The 10,000-nt window shown below is 40.6% G+C and overlaps 1 protein-coding gene across 1 annotated transcript in view; it reads right to left on the reverse strand.

Moving 5' to 3' along the window:
- LOC123503192 (glycine receptor subunit alpha-2-like) overlaps positions 1-10,000 on the reverse strand; it is a 20,995-nt gene that overhangs the window by 4,504 nt on the left and 6,491 nt on the right. The window contains exons 5-8 of the mRNA XM_045252738.1: positions 7,130-7,220; positions 5,678-5,760; positions 4,136-4,270; positions 3,014-3,212 (exon numbers count right to left, since the gene is read on the reverse strand). Of these exons, the coding sequence (XP_045108673.1) occupies positions 3,014-3,212; positions 4,136-4,270; positions 5,678-5,760; positions 7,130-7,220 (508 nt within the window). The remainder of the gene's footprint in view (positions 1-3,013; positions 3,213-4,135; positions 4,271-5,677; positions 5,761-7,129; positions 7,221-10,000) is intronic.

Raw genomic sequence — 10,000 nt, forward strand, 5'->3', positions numbered from 1 at the left:
TTTCCTTTTTGTTTTCTCTCTCTCCTCTTCCTTCTCACCTCCATCTTGTCCCTCCCTTTCTTCCTCCATTCTTTTCTTCCTCCCGTTTCAAATTATTTTTCCTCTTCTCTTCACTTTCATCTCTCCTTCTTCTCTCTTTCATCTCCATTTATTCCATTTCTCTTCCATCCTCTATGTTTTGCCCTCTTCCCTCTCATCTCAACCCTATTTTCCTCCTTTCATTCACGCTGTCCCCTCTCACTTCTCTCCCCTTTCTTTCTCTTTCTCTCGCCACCAATCTCTCCCCCCATCTATTTCCATTTCTCTTCCATCCACTATCTTTTGCCCTCTTTTCTCTTATTTCAACCCTTCTTTCCTCCTTTCATTCACACGGTTCCTTATCACTTATCTCCCCCTCTCTCTCTCTCTCTCTCGTCTTCACTGTCTCACCCCCCTCTCTCTCTCTCTCTCACCTCCACTCTCTCCCTTCACATCAGCTTTACAAATTCCAATGAACACAAAAAAAAAAAAAAAAATGTCCACAACTTTCTGCTTATAAATTATTCCTCAGCAAAATTCACTGTGTAAATACTAACTTTCTATACACTGTTTTGTCCACTTTGCTCAATTCAGCACGTTAAGAATACAAGGGAAGAGTATAAGACAAGGAAACTGGAAAAAAGGTGTATACGTGACTGAAGTAAACAAGTAAATAGAAGACAAGGTAACGACAAATAAATCTTCAGTAATCTTGCAAATAAATAAATTCTGTGCTAGGGGCATTTATGAAAACACACTTAAAATTCAGGAAAAAAAGATCTAGTAATTTTTTTTCTCTCTCTCTCTCTCAACCACAAACACACATACAGTACATAAAACTACAAACGATAATGAATAGACATAATTAACAAAAATTCCAAAGTCATCCTTACTAAGTTTCCGTTTTCTCTCACTCAACCATCACGGCGTCACCTCGGCCAGTAGCAGCCACATTTATTTTCGCTCATATCTTCACATCCCCGCTAATTCAAGCACTGCAACACACGCTTTGTAACGCACACACATTAACACACACCTGATGCTCCTCTCAACACTGTAATCACGCTGGGAATCAAGTTATTTAAATTTTGCCATGGGTTTGTCCGTCTAAAGTTGAGATAAACACGAGGCGCCAAGTTTTCACATTCTTACAAATATACGGAACGCAGACACGAACATAATGCAGAACTATATGTAAAAAATACCAAATAAATCAATGATATCGCATAAATTACAACAGACAAATAAATAATGAGTACTTCACTACACGAAAACTACAAAATAACCCAAAAATGCGCTATAGATACAGCAGTCACCCACACCAAGCCTCCGTTTTCTCTTACACATCATGGCCTCCCCGCAGCCAGGAATCACACATTTTCATCTTTATATCTCCACATCCCTATTATTCTATGCTGTATCGAACAAGTGAGCATAGCCTACATACCTTCATGCAGATTTTGAACACTCCCCAGCACTAAAATCACGGGGAAAAGCGAATTATTTATAGTTTTCATTATATATCCCAACACAAGGTAAGACCCACGAGGCGACTAGATGAGAGTAATTGAGCTTCTAAAATGAGGAAACGGTGAAAGATGAATAAATAAATATGAATAAAGTGTAAATAAGTTTAGTTGAATAATAAATAAGTGAAGATTAGATAAATAACTGGTGAAGAGATGGTTTAGTATTAAAAAAAGATAGTTTTGTAATTTAAACGTTGACATGATAAAATAAACTAAAAAAAAATGATGGAATATGAGGATCAATACACAATTAAATGTAGGAATTAAGAAATGGGAATATATAAATGAGTAAGAGTGAGTGAGATGAGTAAGAGGAAAGTGAGAGTAAACAAACAACAAAACTATAGACTCTCCACTGATCACGGGCAGTAGCGGGGCAGGGGGAGGGGTGAGCCAAGGCGAGTCTGTGTTCTGAAGCGCTTCGGTGTATTGTCTCGAGCCATTTGAACAGACTGTGGTGGAAATATGTGATGTCTTAATCCTTCCACTGTTATTTAATTTCATGCTTACTCTTCAAACACTCTTGCTAGTATTCTCAAACCCTTCTGTGCTTCACCTTCACTATTTCAAGACGTTATTTAAATTTACACGAGTTTTTAAGGTGTTTTTACAGTACTATAGACAGAGTGACTAGATTTCTACATTATTAACTAAAAAAACTGTTGGAGATCCCGCTAGTCATCTCTGTGGTGAGAGAGCAAAGCGTTTCTGAAGAAGAATCTTAATACAAGTCCCTTCCTTTACTGTTCTAGAGGCAGAGTGACAAAATTTCTACATTTTTAACTGGAAAAACTGTCTTGGAAACCTCGCTAATCCTGTCTATGTCCCTGGAAAATACTCGTGGTGAGAGAGAAGAGCGTTTCTAAATACAGATCTTAACTCCTTTAAAAAAAAATTAACCAGAAGCCTTTAAGTAATAAATTCAAGGAAAAATTGGAAAATAAAAGCATCTTCTTCCTCCTCTTCTTCAATACTGAGACGCATTTTACCTTGATATTTGGGCATGATTAGACGATTATATTTGCACTGGGAAGAGTATATGGAAGTGAAAAATTAATGGCCAGAAACTTCACTATATCAAACCCCCTACATAAAGCTTCTGAACCTGTTTAAACTCACCAAAATACTAACCAGAATGAATATGAACACACGCACACCCGGTAGCTCAGTGGTTAGAGCGCTGGCTTCACAAGCCAGAGGACCGGGGTTCGATTCCCCGGCCGGGTGGAGATATTTGGGTGTGTCTCCTTTCACGTGTAGGTGCTGTTCACCTAGCAGTGAGTAGGTACGGGATGTAAATCGAGGAGTTGTGACCTTGTTGTCCCGGTGTGTGGTGTGTGCCTGGTCTCAGGTCTATCCGAAGATCGGAAATAATTAATGAGCTCTGAGCTCGCTCCGTCGGGTAACGTCTGGCTGTCTCGTCAGAGACTGCAGCAGATCAAACAGTGAAACACACACACACTCACATAGCCACACCAAGCAAGGTAGACATGGTGAGGATGGTGGTGATGCAGAGTGTGATGCGGCCCGGGATGGCGTCAGGGGGCACCAGGAATGACACGAAGGACACCACCACGAAGAGGGCGGACGGGAGGTACAGCTGGAGGAGGACGGAGGACAGGCGGCGCGTCAGGTGGATGCGGAAGGCCAGGGCGGGGTATGCACCTGGAGGAGGAGAGAAGGAGGGAAGATATCTGTAAGAGACGTATAGGGGAGGAGAGGAGAAAGAGAAGGAGGAGGAGGGAAGATATCTGTAGGAGACGCAGAAGGTGGTACTGGAGGAGGAAAAAAGAAGAGGATGAAGAAAGAGAAGAGGCATCCTAGAGGAAAGAGGTGGGTTATGATGGAGGAGGAGGAAGAAGAAAAGAGAAGGAGGAGGAGAAGGAAAGAAGAAGAGAGTAGGACGAGAAGGAGGAAAAAGAAGAGGCAGAGGAGAGAGAAATGGAGTAAAAGGAGGAAGATGGTGATGATGGAGGAGGTGGAGGAGGAAGATGAGGAGGAAGAAAAATAGGTGGAGGAGGAAAACGAAGCGGAGGAAGAAATAACGGATAAAATAAACCATAAGAGGAAATAAGATGAAGAGCTGAAAGAAAAGAACAAAGGAGATGAAGGATTAGGAGGAGGAAGGAATGACGTAGGAGGAGGCGAAGAAGAAGGAGAAGATAAAAAAGGTCAGACTTAATGATGGTAATAAAGAGAGAGAGAAAAAAGAAAAAAAAAAAGAAGCTTGGAACAGGAGGAGGAGGAGGAGGAGGAGGAGGAGGAGGAGGAGGAACAGACAAGTTATCGTTTAAACACCGAAAGAAAATTACTTTGTTTACGCTTTCACTACTCTCTCTCTCTCTCTCTCTCTCTCTCTCTCTCTCGGTTCTTCCATCCATGAGCATTATCTGGAAAAAGAAGCGGAGGAAGGCATAACAATAAAAGGAGGAGGAGGAGGAGGAGGAGGAGGAGGAAGAAGAAGAGGAGACAAAACGAGATAAGAACAAAAAAAAAAAAAAAAAGAAATGACATCAAACTGAATAGAAAACACTGTATACTGTAACTACTAATACCCCCCTCTCTCTCTCTCTCTCTCTCTCTCTCACCGTAAGAATCCTCCACCTTGGTCCGCGCGTCCACTTTTTCGAGTCTCACTAGAAACTGCTCGCTAGAAATGGTGTGACCCACTTCCAGCCCAGGTGACATCCAGATATACTCGTTCCTAGCCAGTGTGTAGGCGTCTGTGGGAGAGAGGGAGAGGAAGAGGGAGAGAGAGGGAGAGGTGAGAGGGAGGTATATTCAATTGCTGATACTAGTAAATCGATAATGTCCTTATATATTTTTACCTTGAGATTTGTGTACCATTAGACCATTTTATTGACATTAGGAAGGGTCTATGGAGGCCAGAAGATTAATGGCCATAGTCTTCACTATTTTAATCCCTTCAGTACTGGGACACATTTTTACCTTGAGATTTGTGCACGATTAGACCATTTTATTGACATTAGGAAGGGTCTATGGAGGCTAGAAGATTAATGACCACAGTCTTCACTATTTTAATCCCCTACATGAGTTTCTGAAGCTGTATAAATCACCAGACAGTAAGCAGAATGAATATGGAAACGCGTCATGGTACTGAAGGGGTTAACAAACAATAAAAAAGTGAGAGGGAGAGATGGGAGTGTATGGGAGAGAGTAAGAGTGCAAGATAGGGGAGAGAAGAGAAGAAAAAGAGAGAGGGAGAGGTGAGAGGGGAGATGGGAGAGGGGATAGCTGTGAAAGAAGATAGATAGATAGATAGATAGATAGATAGATAGATAGATAGAGAGAGAGAGAGAGAGAGAGAGAGAGAGAGAGAGAGAGAGAGAGAGAGAGAGAGAGAGAGAGAGAGAGAGAGAGAGAGAGAGAGAGAGAGAGAGAGAGAGAGAGAGAGAGAGAGAGAGAGAGAGAGAGAGAGAGAGAGAGAGAGAGATGATATAATTAGAGAGGGAGAAATGATAGAGGAAATAAATAGAGAAAGAAATAGAGAAGAGAGAGAGAGAGAGAGAGAGAGAGAGAGAGAGAGAGAGAGAGAGAGAGAGAGAGAGAGAGAGAGAGAGAGAGAGAGAGAGAGAGAGAGAGAGAGAGAGAGAGAGAGATAAAGAGGAGGAATAAGCGAAATGATGATAATAGAGAGAAAATGAAAGGGAGAAGAAAAGGAGAAAGGGAGAAGGAAGAGAGTTAACATACGTAAGATGATAAAGAATAAGAGAGGAAGAGGAAAAAAAGAATGATTAAGAAGAAAAGAGAGAGAGAGAGAGAGAGAGAGAGAGAGAGAGAGAGAGAGAGAGAGAGAGAGAGAGAGAGAGAGAGAGAGAGAGAAGATGACTAGGAGAGATTAGGGGATAGGAGAGAGAGAGAAGACTGGTTAAGACAGCGAGAGGAGAGAGGGAGAGGAGAGGGAGAGATAGAGAGAGGGTTAAGAGAGACAATGAGATAAAGGAAGAGGGAAAAGGATGAGGAAGAAAACAAGGAGAAAGAGAAAGAGAAAAAAAAGAAAAATAAGACAGACGTGGAATATGATCGCTAGAACTACTACTACTACTACTACTACTACTACTACTACTACTACTACTACTACTACTACTACTACTACTACTACTACTCACAGCTTTGCATGTTGATAAGGCAAATTTGGTGGTCACGTGGGAACCAATTGTAATTCATTGAGCAGGACACACGAACGAACATACTGAAAAGAAAGCACCATATGAGAGAGAGAGAGAGAGAGAGAGAGAGAGAGAGAGAGAGAGAGAGAGAGAGAGAGAGAGAGAGAGAGAGAGAGAGAGAGAGAGAGAGAGAGAGAGAGAGAGAGAGAGAGACGAGAGAAGAGAAGAGAAGAGAGAAAGAAAAGAGAGAAGACAGAAGAGAAGAGAAGATAGGAAAGAAAAGAGAGAAAGAATGAGAGGAGACAAAAATGAAGAAAAAAAAAGAGAGAAAAAGATAAAAAAGCGAAAGACAAAAAAGGAAAAACGAAGGAAAAGAAGAAAGACAGGAAAAATAAGAAAATAAGGAGAGAAAACAGAAGAAACTTGGAAAGAGGAGGAAGAGGAAGAGGAAAGAGGAAATAAAAGAGAAGTAGGAAAGGAAAATGAGAACGCTTGATTTAGCATTAGGAGGGAAAAAGGAAGGAAAAAAGAAGGAAAAACAGAGAAAGGAGGAAAACTGTTAAGGAAAAATAAGTAAATCGCTTTAACTCACTAAATTCTTTCATTCTCTCTCTCTCTCTCTCTCTCTCTCTCTCTCACGAAAATTACCTCACGTAAGAAAATCAGTGAGTAGGAGGAGGAGGAGGAGGAGGAGGAGGAGGAGGAGGAGGAGGAGGAGGAGGAGGAGGAGGAGAAGGAAGAGGAGAAGGAAGAGGTGGAGGAAGAGGAAGAAGAGGAAGAGGAAGAAGGGAAGGAAGAGAGGAAAGAGGAGAAAGACGATAACTATGACAAGAACAACAACAAGAGGAGGAGGAGGAAGAGGAGAAGGAGGAGGAGGAGGAGGAGGAGGAGGAGGAGGAGGAGGAGGAGGAGGAAGGAAAGTAATCGAATGACCTGTCAGGAGAGTCAAGACAGGTACGAGACTGAAGGGCGTCTCAGGTCAAGGTCACGTGTGTGTGTGTGTGTGTGTGTGTGTGTGTGTGTGTGTGTGTGTGTGTGTGTGTGTGTGTGTGTGTGTGTGTGTGTGTGTGTGTGTGTGTGTGTGTGTGTGTGATGTCCCCAGCCTGAAATTACAGGTACAGATGAATTAGGAGATAAATAAATGGAAAGATAGATAGATAGATAGATAGATAGATAGATAGATAGGTAGATAGATAGAAAAGACACAGACAGACAGACAGACAGAGAGACAGACAGACAGACATACAGATAGACACAGAAATACAGATAGACAGAGAGACAGATAGGTAGACAGATAGACAGGCAGACAGACAGATAGACAAACAGATTAATGGCCAGAAATAAAAATATAAAAATTACAATATTGAAATTACTATTAAATTATAACAAACCATTCTCTCTCTCTCTCTCTCTCTCTCTCTCTCTCTCTCTCTCTCTCTCTCTCTCACTCACTTGCCGGAGTAATCCACAGTAGCGTTTCCGTAAATCCAGACTGAGGCGATCTGCGTCAGGAGGGAGGGAGTGACGCCCCCCTCACTGTGTGCTGGAAAAGAAAGGTGGGGGGGGGGCAGGGATAAATAAAGGAGTAAAGAGGAAGAAGAAGAATAAAGGAGGATGAAAAGGAATAATTAAATAAAGTGAATGATAATATTTCTCGTTTTTTAAGATTCTTTTTCTTTTTCTTCGTTTTTTTTTTTTTTTTCTTTCGTAAGATTCGGAAAGAGGAATAAAGGGATGGATAAAGAAGCAAAGAAGAAGGAAAAGGAATAAAGAACGATGTAAAGGAAAGGAAAGGAAAAATAAGATGAATGGTAATCTCTCTCTCCTTTTTTTTCGTTTTCTTTCTTCATTCTTTTCTTTCACGAGGGTCAGAAAGGTAGAACAATAAATGAAGGAGTGAAAAGGAAAGTAGTAGTAGTAGTAGTAGTAGTAGTAGTAGTGGTAGTAACAGTTATAGTAGTAGTAGTAGTAGTATCCTTCTTTTTCCTATTCCATCTTCCTTTCCTTCCTTTATCCTATTTCCAGCCTGCCTTCATCCTATTTCAGCTTCCTTCTTTTTCTCCTTCCTTCCTGCTATCTTATCTTTCTTCTCCTTCCTTGACTTTACCCTATTTCAACCTCCTTCAACTCCTCTAATCTCTTTTCCTATTTCATCTTCTTCTCTCCTTCCTTTACCCAAGTTTCCGTAGTAGTGGTAGTAGCAGTAGTAGTAGTGGTAGTAGTAGTAGTATAGCAGTAGATGTAGCAGAAGTAGAGTAGTAGTAGTGTAGTAGAAGTATTATTAGTAGTAGCGCCAGTTCACCTCAGCAAATTAATTTCCCGTGAGAACTACAGGCAACACACTCACTGCTGCTAAATGACAACCTTTCCTTTAGTTCTTCTCTCTACATGTGGAATCAACGACGTAAATATGAAACAGAGGAAGCCACAGGACAGCATCGACCACTTGAAGGAGAACACCTCACAAAAACACAGCGTGGAACTTGGACAACATTGGAGCTTTGGTGATGACACAGCTCTCTGCCAAGACCATTTTAAAACTTTCTGTATCTCACCACGACTATTATGAAAGGCTACAGAGACGATCAGACAGGTTCCTAAGGGTGTTTCTCCTGTTACTAATGTTAAGATGGTGTTGATCTGTCAATATAACAGTATAAACACCGATTTTCAAGGCCACAGAGGTCATTAGACAGATTCCTAAGGTGTTTCTCCTATTTGTAACGTTAAGATAGTGTTGATCTGACAATATAACAGTAAAAACAGCAATTTTCAAAGGCCACAGAGGTCAGTAGACGGGTTTCTAAGAGTGTTTCTCCTGTCAGTGATGTAAATATTGTGTTTGTCTTTGCTGTAATTGTAGTGACACCTATTTTCAAAGGATACAGAGGAGAGATAATGTACAGGTTCTCAATGGTGTTTATCCTGTCAGTAATGTAAGAATTGTTGATTTTGTCAATATATCTGTAAAACATATTTTCAGAGGGTATACAGACGATTGGACAGGTTCTCAATGTAACACTAAAAATACCCTTCAAAACAGATTAAATTCAACGATACCTTTTTCAATGGAGCGGAGTTCCGAGCAACAGTGATTCAGAATGCGGGTCTTTAATGTTTCGTGGACTGAATAAAAAAAAATCAGAAACGCATCACAACAATTTTTCAAAACCCACAGAGACGACAAACAGGCTTTTCAAGAAAGTTCCTCCTCAAAACAAACTAGAAATCTTGCCAGTCTAACACCAGAACCATGAAAATACTCTTAAAAACACGAACATCTTTAACTAGAATCTTTGAAAAGCAGTGATGGTGAGAGAACAAAGCGTTTCAGAACATTTATTTTTCAACCCACCGCCTGCCATGACTTCTCAACTTAACTAGAATGCTGAATGAGATTAGGTTATGGTATTGAGACACTGTAGAGGGCACATCTGCTGTTCCCTTGATGATTTAAGATGAGTAGTAGAGAAGATGGACTAGAGCAGGTTTGGTGAGAGAGCAAAGTGTTTCTTAATATGTATTTTCAACCTCCCGTGACTTCTCAACTAACTAGAATGGTGAATAAAATTAGATTATGGTTTCCTCCGTTTTGAGACGCCGTAGAGGGCACATCCACTGTCCCTTGATGATTTAAGATGAGCAGTTGAGAAGATGGACGAGACTAGGTTTTGATAGGCCTAACGTCACACCAGGAGAGGCATAAAGGGATCAAAATACCAACAGGAATTAAGACCGCATTATCTAACACTATTCCCCTCCCAGGATTAATTTCCAAGGCCACAAACATGATTAGCCGCGTTCTCATGAGTGGGTTTTTTTTTTTTTTATTAATGATGCAGAAGTCGTGTCAAACTAGAACAACGAAAACACAAACGAAAAATCCACTGTTCTTAACTTCTTCAGTACCAGGACGCGTTTTCATATTCATTCTGTTTATCATTCTGGTGATTCTGTACAGCTTCAGAAACACATGTTGGGATTAGAATAGTAAAGACACTGGACATTAATCTTTTGACCTCCATAGATCCTTCCTAATGCAAATAAAATCGTCTAATCACACCCAAAAATCAAGGTAAAAATGTGTCCCAGTACTAAAAGGGTCACTATTCCCTTATACTAGCGCCACTATCACCAGAACCACGAAAATACACACAAAAAAAGAAAAGAAAAAGAAAAGGAAAACACGAATAACTATCACAAAAAAAATATTAAGCGTCTTCCCATGATCAAAATACTACAATCTATATCTCAGAAACACACTTAATCATCACTAGAATCACGAAAACCTTGAATAACTGAATAACCCCTGAATAACTATCA

The sequence above is a fragment of the Portunus trituberculatus genome, chromosome 13 (assembly GCF_017591435.1).
Source record: "Portunus trituberculatus isolate SZX2019 chromosome 13, ASM1759143v1, whole genome shotgun sequence".
Taxonomy (NCBI): domain Eukaryota; kingdom Metazoa; phylum Arthropoda; class Malacostraca; order Decapoda; family Portunidae; genus Portunus; species Portunus trituberculatus.